Source organism: Pollicipes pollicipes, unplaced genomic scaffold, assembly GCF_011947565.3.
Source record: "Pollicipes pollicipes isolate AB1234 unplaced genomic scaffold, Ppol_2.1 Scaffold_5724;HRSCAF=6776_pilon_pilon_pilon, whole genome shotgun sequence".
NCBI classification, from domain to species: domain Eukaryota; kingdom Metazoa; phylum Arthropoda; class Thecostraca; order Pollicipedomorpha; family Pollicipedidae; genus Pollicipes; species Pollicipes pollicipes.
Genome location: NW_023596746.1, coordinates 51,855,160 through 51,879,450, shown reverse-complemented (window position 1 = coordinate 51,879,450; position 24,291 = coordinate 51,855,160). Strand labels below are relative to the sequence as shown.

The 24,291-nt window shown below is 61.6% G+C and overlaps 2 protein-coding genes across 5 annotated transcripts in view; both read right to left on the bottom strand.

Moving 5' to 3' along the window:
* Positions 1–517: 517 nt before the first annotated feature.
* Positions 518–23,246, bottom strand: LOC119102635 (uncharacterized). Of its 4 annotated transcripts, none has more exons than XR_005094726.1 (11): positions 14,190–14,467; positions 10,443–10,581; positions 9,652–9,750; positions 7,849–9,360; positions 6,991–7,212; positions 6,274–6,407; positions 5,749–5,870; positions 5,017–5,235; positions 4,315–4,413; positions 3,061–3,160; positions 518–1,615 (listed from the first exon to the last, which is right to left on the bottom strand). XR_005094726.1 is itself a non-coding variant. In XM_037226089.1 (11 exons), exons 1-11 carry the CDS (start codon positions 14,235–14,237, stop codon positions 1,611–1,613), a joined length of 2,649 nt encoding a protein of 882 aa, XP_037081984.1. In that variant the 5' UTR covers positions 14,238–14,467; the 3' UTR covers positions 518–1,610. The 4 variants fall into 4 exon arrangements, 3 of the variants coding, with proteins under 3 accessions (XP_037081984.1, XP_037081983.1, XP_037081985.1); XM_037226089.1 differs by having other exon boundaries at positions 3,061–3,110; XM_037226090.1 differs by lacking the exons at positions 3,061–3,160; positions 14,190–14,467 and adding exons at positions 19,009–19,078; positions 23,101–23,246 and having other exon boundaries at positions 522–1,615.
* Positions 19,005–24,291, bottom strand: part of pn (exopolyphosphatase prune) — a 38,334-nt gene continuing 33,047 nt past the window's right edge. The window contains exon 10 of the mRNA XM_037226626.1: positions 19,005–19,078. Within this exon, the coding sequence (XP_037082521.1) occupies positions 19,005–19,078 (74 nt within the window). The remainder of the gene's footprint in view (positions 19,079–24,291) is intronic.

Here is a 24,291-nt window from a genome sequence, read left to right as displayed (position 1 = left end):
CCATCAACGTGTAAACACGAATCTAGAAGGTGGTGGTCGACTCTCACGCAAAAAAGACGCTTCGACAAAAAGTTCTGCAAAAAAAACTCATGAGGCCACGAATGTCGTGCTTAAAGAGCTGGACGAGAAGTCCATAAACCCAGGTTGACTCGCGGGCTCTCTCAGCTTCGAAAAAAGTCGCATGGTGACGCTGTTTAAAGGCAGCGCTTGTAGCAGTGCCAAGTGTTGAAGACAGTCCGCCGTACAGCGGGTTGTCCTTAAAACGCACTGAACTTTTTCAAGAAGCGTTTCTCCACTAAGTGCCATGACAATCTGACGCTTACCACCCATTAGCGAAGGGTTTTACCGATTGGTAACGCACCACACTCCCCTCATTTCTGCACCGTGTGACAGTTTTTTGCTTCTTTAAGCGACTCCGAAAACTCCGCACCCTAACTAGTGCGAAAACGCAAAAGTAATGCATGTGAAGAGGCCTATCCTTCTGTGTACCTTTGGCCACTGCCTACCACTCAAGTAGAAATTCGTTTATCACACAGATGTTAAAATGTTATTGCGATACAAAAACAATAAATTGCACGCAGACACTCGCTGAACCTAATATCTAACCAAAAACCATGTTGCAGTCCTCAATGAGCATAACCGACCATCTTAAAACGCAAAAGCGATTTTCTTGCAGGATGATATGTGGTACCTCTGACGCGTAACCGCAGATTTTGAGTCTAAAAAAGTTGTCGCCGCTGAAATTTACGCCGGTTGTTAGGATGATTTATAAAACTCGGTAAGAGGAGGGTATATTTTTGTTGCACTTGATTTTGGGGAGGGAGCGGCGACCATCTTTTTACAAAACTGGCCTCGGTTCATTATTTTACAGCAGCGAGCTGAATGTCATCACACAACGCCGAGGCTGTACCCGCACCGTTTGTCACAAAACACCGAGGTCTCCAGTTTATTTAACTTTTCACGTACACAATTTGCGTGGATATGAATATCCGTCGATAGCGCTATCCGTAAAGAAGTTTACTTAAGTATAACTTCTTTTTAAATACGATTAAATTAAGGCGGCGTTGCAGGCAAGCCTCCTGGTTTTCAGGGCAGACCGACGCCTGGAACATCCACAAAGTATCACATTGTCTTACCCATAAACACCTAGCCGCACGTTAGTGCTCGCATCACTCTTAACCGTAAAGCGACCATACAACTGCACAGAAGTACACAGCAAATTAATTAACGGACACAATGTTCAGGCGGCAAATGTCAGCCGAAGCAGAACGACCGCGCGATGATGACGGGCCCGGCGCGGACCGGCGCCAGCGCTCAGGTCTCACGTTACACGACAGCGCCACCAGGAGCTCCGTCGACCGGCCGGACACCGGCCATTCCCACCATCGCCAGCGGCACCCAAGGCGTGTGGCGCCACAGCGCCATCTCTGTCCACTTCTGTTACGACTAGACTGGTCCACGGCTGCCGGCAGCGCCGCGCCCGGCGGCGGCCGCCGTCGCAGTCAAAGCTTCCAAGCGGCACCGCTAGGGCGTGTTTCAGAGCACAGATTCGGACACCGGCTAGCGAATGCCCAGCTGCTTTTTCCGCTCAGCAATCATCTGCTGGAAGTCTAGTCTGAAAATAGAACAAACAATGGAAGCAAGCGAGGAAGTCGAATCATGGCGCCGAGGTGCTATCATTGAGCGGAAACTATCGGATCAGACGATACACGTGCACAAAGCAAAACCATGACGAAAACCATGCATGACGGGAAGTGGACGAGAACATAGAAACACAACTAAACCACAGTAAAACACAGTAAAAGCGCCAGCAGCTGACTAGGACTTATGCTGAAACGTGGGCAGTTTCGATATTGGTCAAAACTGTACATTTACGTGTGAAAAACAGAGAACAGCAACGGTGTCTACGATAGGTACAGGCACAGATTAAACGCTCAGTGCGCAATTCTAGCCTTCCTCATAGCCCAATTCATCCGAGAAATTCATCACCACAGACGACTATATGCAATACTTCTATTACCATTTACAGCGCGCACACAATGTTAGCCAAGATTCAGACCCTGAAGTGGCACAACAGCAGCTCCATATTAAAACATGTAAACACGAAGTTCAAGCAAGCACGCAGGCATGCGTCTGCGTATGGAACCCATTTATTTGTACACCTCGTGAAAATACAACAGACTGACATTTAACAAAGCATACGCAGTTCTGCAAAGGTATGGCACTCAATCAGCACATATTCAGAATGGATCTTCAAATTAGGCGACGGAAATCCTTACACTTTCAACAACGTCTTTGCACTTTTCAGATCGGCAACATACATCCAGCACAATGGAGCAACAGAGAGAAGCCACAGTGCAGGCTCAAAACAATGAACCAATTATACACCACCTCAGAGAGCAGCTATACCAATGTCACGCATGCCACCAGGCAGCGCCGCTGCCTGCGTTTCCTTGCCAGGGTCCCGAGCCCTCCCCAGCTCAGCACAGGGGAAAGCGCTGCCCAGAAGCAGCCACTGCATGCTGTGACGTGCGAGGTGGACAGAGGTGGTGATGGTGCAGGGTGCACACATGGCCCACCCACACCTCCGCCCGACCGCCGGTCACCGTGGCGGGGTACCGCGTGGTCCACCCACACCTCCACCCGACCGCCGGTCACCGCGGCGGGGTACCGCGTGGTCCACCCACACCTCCACCCGACCACCGGTCACCGCGGCGGGGTATCACGTGGCCCACCCACACCTCCACCCGACCGCCGGTCACCGTGGCGGGGTATCGCGTGGTCCACCTACACCTCCGCCCGAACGCCGGTCACCGTGGCGGGGTACCACGTGGACCCACCCACACCTCCGCCCGACCGCCGGTCACCGCGGCGGGGTACCACGTGGCCCACCCACACCTCCACCCGACCGCCGGTCACCGTGGCGGGGTACCACGTGGCCCACCCACACCTCCGCCTGACCGCCGGTCACCGCGGCGGGGTACCGCGTGGCCCACCCGCATCTCCGCCCGGCCGCCGGTCACCAGTGGCTACGAGACATGCGGCAGCGCAACGGATTACCTCGACTGGTGCCGCCCTTTACCTGCAGACTCTCTTTTATCTCATCGTATCTTAGCGTGAAAGCAGAGAGGAGGGTTAGTTGTCTAATCGTTCCTGAAAACTGGAAGGAGAGAGTGTTAGAAGGGGCCCGTGAGTCTAGACAGAGCTGGAAGGACCTCGCACGAGAATGACGCGGACCAAGCGACATTATATCGCTGCTTCAAAAGAGAATGTGCGGCGCACTCCACGTGACTTGTCCTTTGGCAAATGGCCAATACTGCAGGAATCACCCACTAGCATGCAGAAGACAGTGCGCATGGTGTCACAATTGACGCTACGAGTCCTAGACACTTCTTTTGGAGACAACGTCATGTCACAGCGCAATGTCACACTGTCACAAAAATAGTTGCTAGCAGTTGCTTGAGCAAACGACCTTCGTATTCAGGCTAGGGACCTGAAGTACGGAGCAACGGAAGTGCTGCGAAATACCACCGTTACGACATATCTTGCGACGAGAAGAAACATAACCCCAGCCGAAGGACATGCGTCAGCTAGTTCCATCTTTGAAAAGTATGCCAATTATATACCATTAAGAGAATCTAAAAATGATGCGATATTACGATACCCCATCAAAAATATTGTTGCGCTTTAGATACAATATAAATGTATCAATCACGATACGCACAAGATCGTACCTACTGTTACTTGTCGCGTGTTCTATTAACCGATTTTTGAAAACGCGTGGTGACGAAAGCTAACGATGCTGCATCGTTAGAGAAATAATGCATTTTCACGACGGATATTAGGATCAGCGAGACAAATAGCTTGTGGCCAGCCTCACCAGTCGCAAAAATGCCGCAATCATATCGTACCGCAATTAACATAACATTATCAGCGGGGTGTAGGTTCGCTGTAATTGGTAATGGATACAAAGAGTCTCAAATTCCATTTGACGGAGGTGTCGTCAGGGTGCAATACCACGAGACACTTTTCATAAAAGCAGTCGGCCGACGTCTCACGATATTGGAGCTGTAAGCGAACAATCTCCCACCATTTCTACAACACGGAAAGTTGTCTGGCTGCGCAATCGGCACCACTCCTGGAGCCCCGCAGGCCGGCCCAATCCGACGCAGTGGTCTCCCACCAAACACGTGTCCCCACTCGTCCCCAGTAAAGTTCACCCCCCTCCCCCCCCCCCCCCAGGCACTGCTTCATCCCCGGCAGCAGGAGCGAGCGCGACCCCACAAGAGACCTCACGTGACCGGCGGCACTCACTGTTTGACACGGTCTGGGATGCACACGTGATCCATTGGCACCAGCTGACTGAGCTCGCGCAGGCCGGCGACGAACCGCAGCTTCCGGCTGAATTTGGAGCTGAAAAACATCACTGAGTTAGGCCGGTTCGGCTGGCCGATAATACCAGCAGGCCCGAGCACGGGCCGTAGAAGCCTGATACCATTACCATCACCGCGCGTGGTCCGTTGCCTAGGGACGAGCGGGATCCACAGGAGAAGCCGGTTGATTGATATATAGTGTCGGGGTACCGAACACAGATGAGGGAAAGGTTTTTTGAAAGGCACGCGGTAGTCATCAAACGAGCTGATGAAGGACGAGGCATCCTGACTCCATAAGCTGCATGACGTCATCAAACTACTGTTTGCACAAATGGGCGCGTAGTCGGAACATCACACGTGGTTTCTCCACAGCTATGAACATCAATCCAACACCACGGGCCGGTGGGCGGTTCAAAGGTCGTATGCTTCGCGGGCGGGAGCAGGCAGGACGGAGCCAAGCGCGTGCAGGCCCAGGCATACGGAAGTCTCAGCGCGGGCGGTAGGAGTGCGTCCAATTTACTGCGTGTCCGCGTATGCCGCATTATACCATATCGCTGACTACCCCACCGCACCGCTGAGCTTCACGTCAAAGAAAGCCGCGCTCTGGCTGACAACAGGCTGCAGCAGTCTTCCACCCACTGACCTGATGAAGGGCCGCGTGAGTGCCACGATGGTTTTGACCCAGAAGGTGGGATGCACCAGGTACAGCCCCTTGAGGTTCTTGCGCAGCCGGCGGTCGACCATCTGGTAGCAGCGCTTGAGCCAGCCGAACGAAGGCATGCAGGAGCGCTGAGTAGCGCCGTGCAGGTAGATCAGCACGTAGTCCTCGGCGATCAGTGCATCCAGCGTCGTCAGCACATAGCTGAGGCCGGAGAGCGGAAGGGGGTCACTCAAACAAACACATCGTCCATCAAACGGCCAACATGGGCGAGGCGCCCGCGGCACCGAGAGTAGACGGCATCAGGGGTGAGGCCTAGGTAGCCACAGATGGCGGGCGGAGACCAATGGCGTGCCAGTCTCCGGACGTGAGCGCGCGCGGCTCCTGCACCAGTATCTGGCGTGCGCGGAGACTGTCGGGCGGCTGATGCTGTCCGACAACAGGAGACCGACGCGCAGAGAAAAACGGTGGCTTCAAACAGCCCCGTGGCCGGCAGTGTAAGCGAGCTGTTCCGCGGTCATGAGCCGGCCGTCAAAACCTGGCGCTGTGACGACTGGCCGACCATCCATGAAGACTTCCAGGGCCATCAACTGAGCACCCCCCCCCCCCCCGCAGGCGATTTGTACCTAAGGACCAGCTGCGCAGTGCAAAGCCTGCGCAGCTTCACCAACGCAGGCTTTACACATGTGCCGCACGTCGCCTAAGCCATCCACTCACAGGAAAAGGTTGTCCATCACGTAGGAGTAGTCTCTCCGGCTGCGGTCAGGCAGGTAACAGGCGGAGAAGACAATGATGGCCTGGTCGCCCTCCAGGCCCAGGTAACCGCCGTGGGACAGCACCTGTCGGAAGCAACACTCGTGACCGGCGGAAAAGTGTCGACGCCATGGTACGCAGGCACGCGTTCATGGCCAACACGGCCCTGGAACAAAGCGACAACACTCTGCTGGCGGAAAAACAGCTTCGTCACAGTGACAAGAGGAACGGCACAAGGACGAAACTGTTTGCAACACGCGTCTCGTTAAACAGTTTGACACCACAATCTGCAGACCCTCCTTTCACTGCTTGTCACATGGTGTATCAACCGTGAATGGTAGGACAATTTAGTCACGTGACACCCCAAATACGTCGGCGTTATTAGCTCACACATTCAGCGCATCGCCCGATTTACAAGTGCTAACGTTGCTGACGCCGGCGCGGTGGCGCACCCCGTGTTTTGTCCGGTCGTGGCATTCCATGACGCACCTTTTTGTACGGTTCGATGACCTTCATGTCGATGCGGCGCTCCAGACCGGCCACCACGCACGTCCGCCAGGAGCGTTCGTTGTTGAGCTCCTCCCGAGCCGTGTACTCGGGAATGGGTTCGGCCGGAGGCAGACCTGGCGCACCGCGGCCCGGGCGTCAGCTGCCTCAACCTCGGCAAGTCGAGAACGGGCTCGGGTGTCCACATGAGGGCCGCAGGGGCATATGGACTGACGCCGGACCGCAATAATCCGCCAACGAGTTGATTGTAATTAGAACAGCGGCAGCATTGGCAACCACGCTTCTCAGCACATATTTCATAGCGTACTTGTAACAGTGAAAACCACAGCAAGCCACCTAGCACCAGTGGACAGCGATCACGAACATCACGAAAGAACATCGGCCATCCCACCCCCGCCGCGCTGACGAGCCCAACTGTACTGTGGTTCAGCTGGTGGCTGTGTTTTTGACGCAAACATTCTGTCATTCGGCAGAGTCCATGTTCGGTTGAACGCGATGCTTGTCATGACAACGGCGCCGACAAACTCGCACAGAGGCGTCAGCCGCCAGAATAGCGCTCCACACGCCGCGCACACCTACATCAATCGCAGCCGACGAACTGCAGGGCCTTGACACCACTGTCAGCAGGGAACACACCGCATTCAATGAGGCACACGCAAACGTCACAGGGCCAGGAGAGGCGCGTGCCGGCCGACTCACGCCCGAGAATGCTGTCCTCCAGCTCGTCGGGCGTGTCGATGTCGTCTGGCGTGAGCGTGTCGAGCAGGTCGGCCGTGGCCAGCGCGTCCGTGGGCGTCACCGGCTCCGTGTCGCTGTCCAGCTGGCTGACGGACGAGGTCGACATGCTGTCCTCGTCTTCCAGCACGTCGGCTGTAACGCTGATCTTCTTGCGGCGTCGCTGACTGAGGCTGCTCGGCCGCTCTGCGGTGACGGCGCGCAGCAGCAGGTCAGGGACGCAGCGGCAGTTCAGGGAAGCAACAGGTCAGGGACGCTGCTGCGCCGCTGGCGGTTCTCAAACTTTTGGCGTGCTTGTGCATTGCCCACAAGCCCTGCACGTGCATTACGCTGCTCTTGGCTTACAACAAACAATGCACGTAGAGAGACAGCTTTAACGTCGCATCGTCTCTGGGCCTGACCATCCGAATGTTGTAGGCGGATAACAGATGTCTGTATGCCTAAGTTGAATAGCTGAGACTTATAAAAGTTACGGAAAATGCATAAAAAGCAGGCGCTGTTGTGCCAGGATTGATCACTGATGTGCCAGGGATCAATCTGGATCAGCAACACGTTACACCGCAGGCTGTGGGTAAATGTACCACAAACGGAGACTCAACGCACTCGAGAGCGTACCACCATTTACAACCACTCAGTGGCGGGGTGCCAACACGACGGCAAAACCAACAAACATCAAAAGCAGCGTGCAGTTGTCCATGCTTCCTGTACCAGCTGCGCCACATGGAATGCCCCACACCTGACGGTGCTCCTCAGCCGCCAACGCGCGGCGCCGCCGTCCTCCACAGCGGCATCGCAGCCGTCGGCAGCGCGGCCCGCACCCACCTGCGCGCCGCTCGTGGCGGCCCGGCGGCAGCGCCGTCTCGCGGCCGCCAGCCTCGTCGCCGCTCGGCTGCAGGTCGGCCGGCGCCCCCTCGCTGACGCCGCTGTCCGCGTCGGCCGGCTTGGCCGAAGGTGCGCTGAGCGTGCTCTGGTCGCCGACCGGCTCCGAGTCGTCCAGACTGATAGCGGGCGCCGGCAGGCGGCGCTGGCCGGCCGGCGGCGCGGCGTCGCTCTCGGCGAACAGCGCCTCCACCGGCGGCCCGGAGCCGTCCAGCCGCCGCATCGAGCCACTGCGCCACAGCCTGCCGGTCGGCTCCTCCGGTGCGGGCGGCGCCGCCGGCTCCGGCAGCGAGGCCGGTCCGTCGCGCTCGGCGGCGCGCGCCACGTCCGGGTCGGCGCCGAGCTCGGCCGCCCCGGCCACCAGGTGTCGCGGGCTGGGAACTGGCAGGTCCTCTGGCTCCAGTTCCGCATTAACCTCTGCTTGCACGGTGATGACGTTTGGCGGCGCGGGCGCGGACGCGGGCGAGCGGCGCGGAGCCGGGGTCGGCGCCTGAGGCGGAGTGCTCCGCTGTGACTCGCACATGGAGCTACGCAACTCGGCCAGGATGCCCTCGCCCAGCAGCTCGGCGAACATCTCGCTGTGCGCCAGGATCTCCTGGATGTCCTCCTGCGTCAGGATGTCCTGCAGGCGGCCGCTGATGGTGTAGATGTCCTTGACCTTCTCGCGGTCGAGACACTCACGGATTTTCATGACGGTGCTATTCTCCATGCTGAGTGGCTCGTCGCCAAGCGGCGGGAGCGACGCGGGCTGCTCGCCGCCCGGTGTCTTCGGCGTCGACGAGCCGAGCACCGGGCCCAGGCTGGGCAGCTCGTCGATCGCCACCTGATCTCCGTCCTCGGCCATCAGCTCCTCGATCTCGCGCAGGTCGCGGCCGAAGCGGCCCGGACTGCCGGCAGCCGGTGCCGGCGCAGACGGCGCCACCAGTCGCCGCCGGATGCTGCCGTGCCGCTCCAGCTCCCCGGCGCGGACCAGCCGCTCGATGCGGTCGGCGTCCGGCTCGGTGACGGGCGCGGCGCGCACGCGGCGTCGGAAGCTCATCTGGCGCGACATGACCGACTCGTGCGTGCCCGGCATCGTGAAGTCCTCGTAGTAGTCGTCGTCAAGCGGCGTCATACTCAGCGACTCGGGCCCATGACTCAGCGACTCGGGCCCATGACTCAGCGACTCGGGCCCTTGGCTCAGCGACTCGGGCCCATGGCTCAGCGACTCGGGCCCGAGCGAGTCGAGAGCGCCGGTCGTCCGGCCGCCGCTCGCCAGGCGCGCCGAGTCGTCGCCGCTGAGGCCATTCTCGACGATGTCGCGCACGGTGCGACCGTCACCGCCGCGCCACAGCTTGGCAGGGTCGCCGGCCGGGCTGCCGCCACCGTTGGTCCAGACAGCGTCGCCCGCCGACGGCTGGGGCGGCGGCACGGCGACGGCGGTGCCGGTCACGTCCGCCATCGTGGTTGCGCCTTCTGAGCGGACGCGCACACCACACACAGGCTTGTCAGAAGTTGTGCACGCATACTTTTCACAAGCGGGCGCAGCACGGGGTCAGTGGCTGGCCGAGCGCTGCATATGTAACGATGGGCCCAACGGCATGCAATCGAGGCAGGGCGCTGCAAAAACGGATCATACACGTGCAGCAAAAACGACGGCAACCATGCGCTAAACGGCAGGCATGCGGCCGCCATCACGGCTGTAAACGCAGCCCACTGTGAAAAACGGGGGCGTTCGAGCGCTTCAATGAAGAACGCGCCACTCACCCCTCTGTCTGAGGGCCTCGGAGGACGACAGCGCCGACTTGAAGGTGGCCGTGTCCTCGTCCGGGTCGCTGGCGAAGCCGACGTCGGCGACGGACGCCGCTGCCGGGGGGCGCGGTGTCAAGCGGCGGACGGCGGCGGACAGGGCCGCGGCGGCGGCGGCCTGGAGCGGACGCAGGCCAGGCTCGCAGCCGGAGAGAGCCAGGCCAACACTCCCTCTCCGACGGCCTTAGAGCCACCGCCGCCGCCGCCCGGTCGCGGCCGGCACGTGATGCTATGCCCAGTGAAAAGCGGCACACGGCGGCACCACCCCGGCGGCGCCGACAGGGAAACGACCGTGTTCCGGCCGGTCGATCGTGACAATGCCCGCGAAATGACCGGCGGCCGGTCCCATTTCGACGCATTCTCCGCAGGTCATATTGTCGTCGCCGACGCTTGGGAACACTTACAACGGTAAAGCAATGTACAGATGATTGTTTTGTGGAAGACATATTATGACAGTTCATAAGAGGCGAAGCTGAAGTAGTACGTCCACATACAAATCGAGGGTTAAGGCAAATCGAAGGCGGAGCAAGAGCACCAATAACTGACAAGAAAAGGAACTGGTATAGTGACATCGGCGTGGCCCATCGGTGTTTTTGCATGACTATCACATGGCTAGATTATCGACAAGGAGCATGCTGTTTCTTGCAGACCCGTGGCGGTTTGAGAATGGGTCGGCGCGCGAGCCGGGTGGAACTGAAGCCGTGTAGAGCCGCCCGGCGCGGTGTACGTCGGTGCCGCGCCGCCCTCACCGGTCCGCTGCGGGCGCTGTGTGCGCGCGACGGCCGCCGGCTCGTCCAGGCTATCCGTGGAGCCGCTCTTGTCCGGGCCAGCGGCCGCAGTCAGTTCAGCAGAGCCGAGGCCCGGCCCGCGGTCCGTCCGCATCGTACCCTGCCGGCGAACAGCACGTCACGTCAGGTCCCGCTCCGTCTCCGGTGAGGTGCTACATCGTCCCTCGTTAGACACGGGGTGGTGTCAGGGCCATCCTCCTCCCGCCCCCCCCCCCCCCCCCCGCCCAGAGGTGCAGCGCCCGGGACGAGAGCCCACCGGCCAGAGCAGGGCTCGCACGCGATGCTCGGTCCGACCATATCGCATTCCGCCGCAGGACAGCACCCGCGTCATGTCTGCGCGCCCGACACCAGGGCCAAAGTGCCACTAAACGGCGCGCCGCCCACTGACCACCGCCGCACCAGACCCACCGGAGCATGGACCCAGCACTCGGGGTCTCTGGCACCTGATGTGTGGCCTTCTGCTGGCCGCGGCGTCTGTGGGCGCGACGCGTCGCCGGCCAGAGGGTGACCTCTGTAGACAGACGCATCACGGCCAATGGCAGACGGTCAGCAGTGCGATAGCTGACTGCTCCCTATCTGCTGCTGGCACCATCTGCCCCACAGCAGATCGCAATATATGATATATCCCTATCTGTTGGGGCAGCGGGCCCACCTGCCCACAGTGGGTGGAAACCACCGGGCCGGGGGAGTCGGAGCGTGGCGCCACCTCCTGCACCCCGCGTCTGCGCCTCGCCCGGCGACTTCATGCGGCCCCAATGGCAGCGAGCCGGCAGCGCGCGCCGCCCACAGCCGGGCGAGACACCGCCGCTGCGCCAGAGCCGTCCGACGCGTCTGCTCCGGCCGTCCGGCCGACCGCAGCGGCCGATAGTGTAATCGCGCCCGGCCGGCTGCCAGCGCAGCTCTGGTCTGCGGCGGCATGCTGTGGAGGAGGGCGGGGAGCGCGGGCGGTGCCACTGACGGCGGCGGGCAGTACCGGTGTGACTCATCAACCAGCCAGACAAGAGGCTCCGGGCCGACAACACACGGACCGTATGTAAATATTTAGTGGCGGGCATTTATCATTGGCACGCTAGACGGTGTAAACAACTGGAACGGCGGCAATGCAGCTCCCGGCGGCAGCTCGATGAGCAAACAGCTCAAATTATTCAAGAATACAGCTGGAGTTCGTGCCACCCAATAAAATAAACAACGCGCCGAACGAAAAACAAGCAGCAGGTTCACTCAAACAATGAGACCATGACCACCACCGACCATGAGAGCGGCTGCAGGCCCTGGTCAGCAACGTTTCGGAATGCTAACATTATTTCTATGCCAAGACACGTAAACAAAGCAATTACAATAAGCCTCGTCCGGCGCACGCCTGATCACCACACCGACGGCGGCGACCCTCGCGTACGCCGGCGCCCCGCCCTGCAGCCCGTCCCAAGCGTCGCCACGCCGTCCGTCCAGCTCCCGGCGACGGTCCCACGACCGGGAGCGGCTCCCACGCGGCGCCGCGGCCCGCCGGCTCGGCCCGGGTCACTGATCGACCCGGCCCGTCCTCCTGGGCGGCGGGGGGCGCGGCCGGCCCGCCCGTACCCCGCGGCCATCGACCGCCGCGCCGCCCGAACCCCTGTGGCGCGGTGCGAGAGTGCGCCGCCTGACGCCGTGCGGCCGACGACGGCGGCCGGCCAGCGTGTGCTCCACACGGCACTGCCGAGGCGTCGGCCCGCCGCAGACGCCGGTGAAAGGCCGCAAACGGGCGCCGGGGTCGTCGGCGCCCGAGTGTTGTCTCCGCCGCCACTCGAGAGGTCAGGCCACTTTCACTGACCGGCGCCGTGACCTCCACGGGCCGTGTCGCGGCTCGGGCCACGGCCCAGCCGCGGGTCATCCACGCCGCCGCGACGTCACGGACCACCACCGCCGACGCCTCTCGTCTCCCGGCCGGGGCGGCTCCCTTACCACGGAGCCGACGACCCAGATGAGGGGTCGCGAGCTCGCTCCGCCTCCACAGTCGGGCGAGGCCGATCGGCACGCCGAGCCGCCGCCGCCGTGGTGTCGGAGTGACCTGGAGGCAGAGCGCCGCCGCCGACAGCCGGCCGACGGCGGCAGACGCGGAGCGCCCGTCGTCGCACGGTCCCGTTACGAGCCTCATTTCCATGCAGCCACACAAGTGGCGCCGATGGATGGGGCGGCGCCGGGCGCACCTGGCTCGGCGCCGTGCTCCTCCGATCGCGCAGCCGCTGGCCCGGACGGCAGTCACCCCGTCCGAGCCAGATGGTGCCGGGCCGGCCGGAGGGCCAGCAGATGGACCGAGGTCGGGGCAGGGCACGCTGGGTGACGGCCGTCAGGTGGCGCTGGCGCCCTGAGATTAGGCGCGTTCGGCGATACGCTTTCAGTTGGGAATTGAGCAGCCAAGTACCGCCCAATAAATTCCAGAAGTAACTCGAAAGCCAGTCCATAGTCGTAAGGACGTCGTAGACCAGGTGGGGCATAGCGAATCTCCTTGTTTGTGAAAGGCTAACGTTAGCCATATGGTGATGCGCAGAAATAATTGGTTTCCAAACAGGTTTCCCTCACTCACGTTTTAGGACTTCCCTAAACCCCTGAGCCCGCTTTGAAGAATGTACCATCTGAAGTCACCCCGTAGTCGGAATGGTAAGTCTTGAACAGAGGGAAGTTTTAGCCGGTGAGCATTTATTAGGTCTCTTCAAACCGCCATATTAAACAGTAGACCTCGACCGACAGAGCAGGATGCCAAGAATGCCGTACCTTCTGCACTATCGCGCCATCATGACTCCTTTCTCGGAGACATCCCAAGGCCGCGGCCCACACCCAGGCCCGCTCCCTGACCGCAGCGGATGCCGGGCGCCCCCGGGACCACAGCGGTCATGGGGGCGCGGTCATGTGACCAGGCCGGTCGTCTCGGTTCGGGACGAGTCCGAGGCGACGACGGCTCCCAGGGCGGTGGCGCTCGCGGCGGCGCAGCCCTGTGTCGACAGGTGCGCCGCGCGGAGCCGTGACTCCCCGCCCGGCCGCCGCCCGGCACCAAGGACAAACACGGCGCCGGAAACTGCAGCCGATAGGCCGCCATTACGACACCGCTACGACGCGCGGCGTCGACACCATGCGAATCGCCGCGGCTGCTCCGGAGCCGACGGCGTCGCGTCTCGCAGCGAGCCGGGGAGCTCCGCGCGCGATGGTGTGGTAGGCGCGCGCCGCCGGCCGCACGGCGCTGCCCCGAGCAGCGGCGGCGGCAGCGACGGCGGCGGCGGCGGCGGCCGGCTCGCCTGCGGGCGCCACCGCCGGACGCGACCGCACGCTCGGCCGCCGCTCGCCGCCGATACGATCCGGGTGAACCTCGGCGTCCGGCGGGGACGAGGCGCGGCACGCCGGCCGGTGCGTGTAGCGGCCCCAGCGACACACAGGTCGGCATTCGACAGCGGACATGGGCGGACGGCAAACCACGCCAGGTGCGCCGAACCAGACCCATTCCAGCTGCAGTCAAAATCCTGCAGGCGCGCACTAAGCCTTTGTGAAAAGTGCCCTACTGTCCGCTCCTGCGTTACAGCTGGTTTGGTCCGTTCCACTCTTGACCTGTCAACGGCAAACAACTCGCTACACCCCGACCCCGCACAGCCTTAGGCCATGACCTATTGTCTGCAGCGGTTGTGTTGCGCAGTCGCAGCTCCCATCGCGGCACCCTCACCCCTCCAGCACAGCACTCACCCCTCCCACCACGGCGGCGAACCGGGGCCGACGTTTGCGACAGGCCATCCGTCCGGCCTCGTCCCGCCAGGATCGATCTGTCCACACCCGGTCCGACTCTCCAGCGCGACGCAACGGCCGGCAAAAAGCCGTCCACAGAAGCGGCCGGGCGCCACTGGCTCGCCACGGCGGACCCGTCCGGTCCCTGGTTGGATCAGACTAGGCCGGCCGGTGGCAGCAGGCAGCGTAGAGACGGCGGCTGGAGCTGCCTGGCCGGCCGGTCGGGCTCAGCTCACCGGCCTTGGAGCGGCGCAGGATCGGCAGCCGGCGGCTGGTGACTAGCGGCAGCCCGCCTGGCTGGCGGCTGGAGGAGCACGCCAGTCAGCCAGCCCGCCGCCCGGGCCGGGCTGGGCCGACCGACCGGCCGCCCACGCGCCGCACCGCGCCGAAAACAAACACGGCCGCGCCGCCGCTGCGGCACACCTGGCACCCCACAGAGACGCTCAGGGGGGGGGGGGGGACAGAGGCGCCAAGAGGTCACAAGAACGGGGGTGGGGGAATTAACCAGGTGCCTGCCGACACAACGCGGGCTAGGATCCCGCCACGGATCGGGTGTGGGGCCCGACGCCCGAACCAAAGTACGCAACATGGTGGCAATGGAAAACGGAAAATAGGCTGCAAACAAGTCATGCAGACTTCCCGAACACCGAGGGCAAGACACCCGAGTGCCGCAGCTCCGCCACAGGAATCTACCGCACACGGAGGGCCCGGGTAGCCGGTGGTACGAGTCAGAGGAGAGCCTGCGCAGACAGTCAGCAGGGGCGGTCCCTGCCTGCACAGTCTCACCATCACACAGCGTCAGCAGGGGTCTGGGCGCCGCCTGTTCGATGTCGCTGGCGTCAGCTGGCGTCGGAGACGAGCCGGCGGCGGCGCAGCGTCGTTAGAGTCCGACGTGGCGGAGGCAATCCGATAACCGGCCGCCGGATAACGCAGCGCCGGACCGCGGCCGGTCTTCACACTGACCAGCGACCGCTGGTGGCTCCGCTGGTGACTGCTAAGCTTAGCTCGGGGACAGCTCAGCTTAGCCGGCATTGACAGCTCACTCAGCCGCGTCGCCCCGCACTCATGGCGAGCCTCGATCGCGCAGCCCGGTAGCGGCGGCGGCGGCGGCGGCGGCGGCGGCGGGCGCAAGGACCCCACTTCACTCGGCCGCGTCGCCCCGCACTCATGGCGAGCCTCGATCGCGCAGCCCGGCGGCGGCGGCGGCGGCGGCGGGCGCAAGGACCCCACTTCCGGCGCGCTGCGAGACAGGCCGACCCAACTCATTAACAACTTGGGCCCCACAACGACCACGCTGCTTCTACTCCTCAATGCCCGGGGATCTGCGACATGCCAGCACCTCCACCGACCACATCCACCGCTTGGCTGCGGCTCGGCCTGGCCTGGCCGCCCCTCCCAGCGGCAGCTTCGGCGGCGCGGCGGTCAACCCAGGACGACCGTCACCGCGTCCTAGCGCGCCGGAAGCGGCCGGCCGTTAGCCGGCGGCCGGGCCGGCGTCGCCACTCCCAGCCGGCCGCGCACGCTGCGTGCCGCGGTGAGTGCGGCCGGCCCGGCCCGGCCCGGCCCGGCACCGGTCGTGACCGCCATTCCAGGCGCAACCAGGCACAGCCGACCCACCGGGGCACTGCGGGTCCACCGGCGGCGCCTCAGGCGCACAGACAACGCTGCGGACGCAGTGCTCCTAGTGCAGGCCAACGGATGGTATTACAGCGTTACGGTAGTTATTATGTTCCTCACGGAGGCCACTGCGGGCAGACTGGCGGCTCAGGGCAAATGGCGCACCGGTCGAGCTGGTCATAAAAAAACAAAATACAAGATGCTCATCATGGTAAATGGATTATTGGATTGAAGGCCAGACAAAAAAAGAGAAGTTACACGACTGCACAGCGACAATATCTGGCCATCATTAAAAAACGAACGGAAACAGCTTTCTTCCCAAACAGAGGCGATGACTACGTTTCATGCAGCCCCAGGTGCGAATGTGAACAGCCCCGCCCACCGACGTAGCGAATGGCTGCGTTCTGATTCGGCACATTCCAGCCAAAGACGCCGTCACGAAGCTGGCCGTTTCTCACAACGCGTCGCTTGCGTCCCTGTGGATGAACTACGTTCATCTTGTGTCCCCTGCAGCCAGTCTGGAGCGAGTACGGGCTTCACCCCCCAGCTGCCGGCCAGTCCAAGCGTCCAGCACCGACCGCCGACGAGAGCAGCCATCAGCCGGGCCCCATGGCGGGCCGGGTCACTGGCGGCGGGGCTGGCCGGCCGCAGCAGCGACGATGGGGTCAGGGGTCGGCCGCCAGGCCCGCAGAGCGCCCGGTCCGGGTCACTGGCCGGGCGTCGGCGCTCAAAGCCCGGCAGGCGGCGCCGCCAGCCACCGCCAGCCGCTCACTCACCACCCACGGTGAACAATGACCACGCCACCAACACATTTCACTGTTATTTAAGTTTCTGATGGGTCGCCACGTCATTGACGAGCCCTGTTGACTGTCCTGAGCGGGCCCTTTGGGACCAGTATTCCCAAGTGGAGCATTCTTACACACATCGCCGATGGTGTTAAAACCAGCGGTCCTCGAATAATTATGTTTGGCAAGCTCGGAGCTCTTTAACAAAGACCAGCCAGGCAAGGCTGTACAGGACTGCGTTATGAGACCAGCTCCAGGTTCACAGAGAATCGCTTTCCGTGTCGGGTCTAGATCAGAACAGCTCCGGCCCCAACTCCAGGCAGGTACCCGGTGCCCAGTCCAGATCAGGTCAGCGCCGGCGTCCGGTCCAGATCAAGTCAGCGCCGGTACCCAGTCCAGGCCTGGTCAGTGCAGGTACCCTGTCCAGACCAGGTCAGTGACGGTGCCCAGTCCAGATCAGGTCAACGCCGATGCCCGGCCCAGATCAGGTCAGCGCCGTCGCCCAGTCCAGACCAGGTCAGTGGCGGTGCCCAGTCTAGACCAGGTCAGTGCCGGTGCCCAGTCCAGATCAGGTCAGCGCCGGTGTCCGTTAACTGGCGCACGTATCGCGCTGGGCGGCCGTGGGCCCTGGGCCCAGGTATCGGCTCTAGGTCACGGCAGGCGGCCATTCGACCCGGTCAGCGAGCGCAGACAATAGACACGCTCTGGCCGCCGTGACGCCACAGAGGCGGCGGTCCGGGTCGGCGGCGCGTGCCACGCAGAGCGGCACGGCCGGGCCGGCTCTAACCTCCGGGCCAGGCCGGCTATAATCTCCGGGCCAGGCCGGCTCTAACCTCCGGGCTGGGGCCGGCTCTAACCTCCGGGCCAGGCCGGCACTAACCTCCGGGCCAGGCCAGCTCCAACCTCCGGGCTGGGGCCGGCTCTAACCTCCGGGCCAGGCCGGCTCTAACCTCCGGGCTGGGGCCGGCTCTAACCTCCGGGCCAGGCCGGCTCTAACCTCCGGGCCAGGCCAGCTCTAACCTCCGGGCTGGGGTCGGCTCTAACCTCCGGGCTGGGGCCGGCTCTAACCTCCGGGCTGGGGCCGGCTCTAACCTCCGGGCTGGGGCCGGCTATAACCTCCGGGCTGGGGCCGGCTCTAACTTCCGGGCTGGGGCCGGCTATAACCTCCGGGCTGGGGTCGGCTCTAACCTCCGGGCCGGGCCAGCTCTAACCTCCGGGCTGGGGCCGGCTCTAACCTCCGGGCTGGAGTCGGCTCTAACCTCCGGGCCAGGCCGGCTATAGCCTCCGGGCCAGGCCAGCTCTAACCTCCTGACCAGGCAGGCTCTAACCTCCAGGCCAGGCCGGCTCTAACCTCCGGGCTGGGGCCGGCTCTAACCTCCGGGCTGGTGCCGGCTCTAACCTCCGGGCCAGGCCGGCTCCAACCTCCGGGCCAGGCCAGCTCTGACCTCCGGGCTGGGGCCGGCTCTAACCTCCGGGCCAGGCCAGCTCTAACCTCCGGGCTGGGGCCGGCTCTAACCTCCGGGCCAGGCCGGCTATCGAGCGCCCGCGTACGAGACCCTTTTGCTTTCGCCCCTCATACTGGCTGACATCAATGCCCCTGCGCCGGAGTCGCTGACGAGCGGCCCCCTCCCCTTGAATATGAAACGGCGTGCAGTAGGGTGGAGAGCCGCGCACGCGGAGAGCATCGCACCAGCCGTGCCACGCGGCTTTCAAAGCTCGCCAGCACGTTCCGTGAAAAGGGCGGTCTGTACAGGGCGACTTTACCCGGCAACCGGTCGCAGGTCTTAAAAGCGGGTGAGCGGACGGCTTTTCCAACCTCAGAGGCATTCGTCTCGCACATTTAAAGGATGCCTCCGCATGCAGAGTCGTGCTGAGCCACAATGCAGCCAAACTTGGCAGCAGTGGGCCCCTTGACCCACGAAACCAGCGACCGACGCGAAAGAAACGCTCGTTCAAACAGTGGGCCCTAGAATTCGGGTGGATGTTTGAGCCCTCGTTTCCTGACAGGACACCTGACGTGCACTGCACTGACATGCGTCGCGTTTGTCGCGTAATATCCCGTCCTCCTGTGCCACGGACAAATGTTCGTGTTGCGTGGCCAACACTATCGGGATTCCGTATGCTGCGGTGCGCTGAACGAAAACAGAAATACCTCCTACAAAGAAATCCATCCTGTGCCCACGCGCTGCGCCTAAAGCTATCTACTCAAGACGACGACGAAGTAAATCCTACGCGCCATTGATCTCCCCCGCCTCCTCCCCCCCCCCCCCGCGAGGGGGCCAGATCGACAGCGCGGCAGCCGGCGGCGATGCCCCGTGGGGAGGGGAGGGGGAGGGGGAGGGGGAGGGGGTTGGGGACCGGCCGGCGTCTGCACTCACCGCGTCGGCCCGATGTCTGCTGCCGGGGCGAGACCTGACTGGGGCGTCCGTCGGACCGCGCTGGCCTCCTCTGGAACAGACGGAGCGAGGTGAGGGCGGCACGGGGCCAGCTGCACAGCTGCCCGGCTACACAGCGGTAAACAGGCGGGACGGGGCCAGCTGCACAGCTGCCAGGTTACACAGTGGTGAACAGGCCGGACGGGGCCAGCTGCACAGCTGCCCGGCTACACAGCAGTAGACGGACTGCAGTTCAGGCGTGAGCTGTAGCCAAGCACGCAAGGAGAGCATGGTCCTGACTCCCGTCGTACGCCTGGATTTCACAGGTATTGTGAATGGCAGAGCTAGGGTCGCCGGCCTGGCGGGTGGTATGCCGCAGCGCCGGCCAAGGGCCGATGAGCCGCTAAACCACTTAGGTATATTGCCTATGCGAGGCAGGGAAGTGCCCTATATGACGGACGATGGGTGGCGCACATGAGACGGATCCACGATGGTCTGGAAAACGGACAATCACAAACGAGATGTTCTCTGGCGATCCAAGTGCGTGAGGAAAGGAAGGCCTGCCAGTCAAAAGAAACCCCCGGGGCGGACCGAGTTCCCAGATTCTCGTGGAGTTTTCTCGAAACACCACCCGTGTCAGGCGGAAAAGGTCCTACAGTGCCGGGTCGAACCTCTCAAAATCCGGCGAAGCCCGGAGACCTCACGTCTTGCTCGTTCTAGTGGTCACATATGGATAACACAGGGCAGCAGAATGGATCCTGTACAGAAGCACTTTACACAAAAGCTATGTGCGCACGTGGCACGTACAGTGCACGGCCGCCCATGAAGGAATGCCGCGACAGCTGACCTCGTCAGCGCCCAGGGAACGTGGCGGCGCAGCAGCCGGGAGCATTCTTATCACCGTAATCAAGAACATTTCTAGTGATACCGTTCACTTCTTGCGGCACTCAAGGCCAAATGACACGGCCGCGTTAGATAAGTCGAAATGTCCCGGCTTCAGTGCCGAGAGCGCTCCCGACGGAGGCAGCTACTCGGAGCACACGCCGCACGGCCACCGAATCCCACGGTCAGTTCCATCCCAGATTGGCCCACTATAGGCGCTCCTAATTACTGTGCGCCTATCCTGCGCTCCAAATACGTAATTTGGGGGCATTCCATAGATATCCATACGGCTATTTGCAGCAGTTGTTACGCGTTAACATGCACAGCGTGTGCGGGTTGAGATCACGGAGCGACGTCTGTCACGCCACCTGAATTCGGAATACACATGTTTTGTAAGAGTTGTTTACTGAAAGGTGGTAGCTTCGGTTCTTTCGTCATGCCTTCTCCTCTGAGCAGTCCTTACATGGCAGGGCGCCACGTAAAAAAAAAAATGGTCACTATGACGTCGATCAACTCCAATTATCAACATACAAGATTATTCCCGTGCATGTTCTACATAGTAACTTCAGTGGCATTTCTTTTCTCATTCACCACTCCGTCATAAATATTCGCAACGTCCCGTTTTTCCAGAGCATACTGCGTGCATTAGCCATGAGAGTATAGAGTACATTAGCCAAGTATACGCCTGGCAGGAGCCTGACCGGGTTTTCACACAAGCCGCGGAAGGGGGTCCCTTCTGCGGACAGTCTGGGCGGCCGAGGAATTCCTGGGTGCATATAGTCTTGCTTCGCTTAGCCTCACTACACTTCACTTTTCCACATCCCAAAGTACTTAAGTGGCGCTTCAGGCCGAAAGGACTCTAATCCCAGCGAAACGAAACTCAATGGTAGCGGAGCCGGTGCTATAGACGTGTAAACACTAATATCATCTAACAGCACAAAATGGCGATGACACAAAACGCCTATTCCATTCAATTAGCCACATGACGCATGGGCAGTAGGCATGCCATCTCCTGTCACATCTTGTCGGGGCATCCGCGCACTCCGCCGACATTTCGTCCGAACTTCCCACGTTCGTGTTCCGACTAGCGTCAGACTTCCGACGATGACTCGCCGAGCCCGGCGCGAGGCGGCGGGCCAGGTGCTGTCGGCGCGCTGCCGTCCGGGGCGGACGGCGAGCGACGGAAGCCGTCGCGACGAGCGGCCGCGTGAGACAGCCGGCCGTGGCACGACACGCCACTTGCCTGACCACGTACCGTAACGGACCACCATTTACCGGCGCCGGGCCTCCTCGAGCGCTGCTGGAGACGACCGACTCCGAGCCCGCATCGCACGCGCGCGCGAATATCCCGGTGTCAGCACCCACACCAGCTCTGAAGCCGCTGTGTCCCGGCTCTGCTTGCGAGGCGACAGTGCGATCATGCCATCAGACGTCTCTACAGCCTTGCGATGTCATTTGCCTTCACAGTGCGGAGCGTAACCTTGGTTTGCCCGCAACCAGCCAGCACAAACACGAAGCTGTGTTACCCGTGAATATCTGGTGCCATTAGTATCAGATGTCTGGCGACTACCACTGGTGGTATTAGATATAGATGCGGTGTCAGCCAGTACTGAGTCACCCAGCATTACTTGTACTGAGTTGCCTTGGTGTTTGCCGCACATATCGAATGACACGATATCTGTAGTGCTAGCGATCAATACACGTGTTTTATCTCATCGAGAACCTCATTCGTCCGGACTTGGCCCTGACAGCAACGCAGGTGGTCAACTACCGTCATTGATTTAACCCAAGACGTGACCACGACTACGAGTTTCACATTGGTGGTGGTGCTGTGCTGCACCGGCGGGTCGGACCACACGCTGTCAGCGGCGGCGGCCCGTGGGCCTCTGAAGACCCACAGCGCCGCAAAGCAACAGGCTAGTGTTCGTCACGACGACCACGCAAGCCTCCCATATGTCCCGACGGCTGACGCGGTGACAAATGAACGCGTGGTACTGCGGTGGCGAGGGCCGATGTACTGACGTCCGGCCTGCCGTCGCCACCCCTCCGTCCAATCGACAGGTGCCGGCCTCAGGGACTGCTACAAAGCCTGCCGCGCCGCGCCGGGCCATCTATTCTCCGCTCTCATTATCCTCTCATTATCTCGACCGAGAGGTGGCGTACGACAGAGGCGTCACCGCGTCGTCCGACAGCCAGAACGCACAAAGCATCAGCGCCGCCATTGTCGCAGCAGCGACGCCATCCGGTACAGTGCCCGAGCGCAGAACCGTGCCGGCCCGTCTGCGGGGTCCCTCGCTGCGACGCTTGTGCCGTCCGATGAGGCACCTGCCCTCTCCGTCCGTGCTCTCACCGGGAATCCTAACCGGGTCAAGGTCAGGTGACGTCACAACTGGTCCTTCTGTGACCCCCCAGGTGACGTCATAGCTGACCCTGCTGTGACCCCCCAGGTGACGTCATAGCTGACCCTGCTGTGACCCCCAGGTGACGTCATAGCTGGTCCTTCTGCGACCCCCAGGTGACGTCATAGCTGACCCTGGTGTAACTCCCGGGCGACGTCATAACTTGGCCGTGATGTGACCCCCCGGTGACGTCACAACTGGCCGTTCTGACACCGGCATGACGTCATGGCTGGCCGTTCTAAGACCCCCACGCGACATCATAGTGACCCCCAGTGATCCCCATTTGTGACCGCAGGTAGCGTCATAGCTGACCCTGCTGTAGCCATCAAGTGACGTCACAGCTGGTCCTGCTGTGGCCCTCCCCCGGCGATGCCATAACTAGCCGCGCTGCGATCCCCAAGCGACGTCATAGCCGGCCGCGCTGTGACCCCGGTGACGTCATAACTGGCCGCGCTGTGAAGTCAGGTGACCGCGCATAACCTCAGTGGCGCCAGAGCTGCTCGAACCACGCAACGAGGCAGGCATTGTCACCGCTGCCCGTGCCGCGACCTCCAATGATGTGCCATCTGCCCATGCCGTGACCTCCGATAAAGTGCCAGCTAGTCAATCCGCGGCACGAGTCGGCTGACGTCACGTCTGGTCGCACACAACCTCCAATGACGTCACACCCGGCTGCGCCGTGACCTCAGTAGACGTCACAGCCGGCCGCCCCATGCCTGGCATTCCGTGGCGTACCCGCGTTGCCCGGCTGGTCTGCACGGGCTGACGCCCCTGACCTTCAGGCGCCACGACAGGAGCCTCGTGGTCTTGTTACCTGTGATGGGTGCCTTCCGTTCCTCCCTGCCCCGGCGCACGACTGAAGTGAAGCTTCTAACACCCGCAGCTCGACTTCACACGACCGGCGACGTGGCGCGCCCTCCGCCACATCCCCCGACGGCACGCACCCGCGCACCACCCCCGGCCCGCACCTGCCCGACTGGCAACGGTCAGCCTGGCTACCGGCCACCGGCCGGCCCACGGCCGCCTAGCCAATCAGAGAGTGTGCAGCGGTCTCTACCGGACTCCACCGACTCTACCGAAGCGTAGCGGGTGGTGGGGCCCCGCGACGGATAAAACGGCAGGGAAACCTATGCAACGGACAAAGAGCGGAATGACAGCTTATAAACAAAGCTTGGAGGCTGGTGCGGTTCCAGTGGTGCATTCAGGTGCGGGGTAGGGGTGGGGTGGGACATGGGGCCATGGCTCCCCTTGGGCCGAATGGGCACCAAGATGCTCAGGTTGTGGTGAAGGGGCAACCAAATCTTCATGCGGGCTCCACACCTTATTTTCAAGAAGCACCGAAGTTCAGAGGCGCAACAAACGGCGCCACATCTTCCCAGTTCAACATAAGAAAATAAAAAATTGACCTCTGGAGATGAAGTGGACTTGATCCGGCGGACCATTCCAGCGGAGGACATTTAGCCGAGCAAAAAATAATCTAAAAATAAAGTGGCTGCAATCCGGGCCTTTTCTGGGGGGGGGGGGGGGAGGGGGCAACAAGTTTAAGGGAAAAGCAATGAAACGTGACCCTTCCATTGACAAAACCCTGGATCCTCCCCTGTGCAGTTCATGGCCGGTCAAAAAACTTGTCAATGAGCATCGCGTTGAAAAATTGTAACCGCTAACCAATCAGGAAAGTCAAGATGATGACCTAGATGTGGCGTCAACTGCACCATCACAATCGCCGTAACCTGTCTGTTGTCGCTACACGCAAGACAAGAATGGGGCACTCCTCAAAAGCGGCGGACCAATGACGCAGCCCAGATTTCCCTAATGGTGTGGGCAGGGACACAGCTTAAGCTCGGCAAGGGGGCACAGGGTTAACAAAGGGCCCTCCTGATAGTAAAAGCGCCTCCCAAAAATATCTAGGCATAGCCCATTTGCTAATGATATCATGCTTTCCTTTCATATATATATATATATATATATATATATATATATATATATCTCTCTCTCTCTCTCTCTC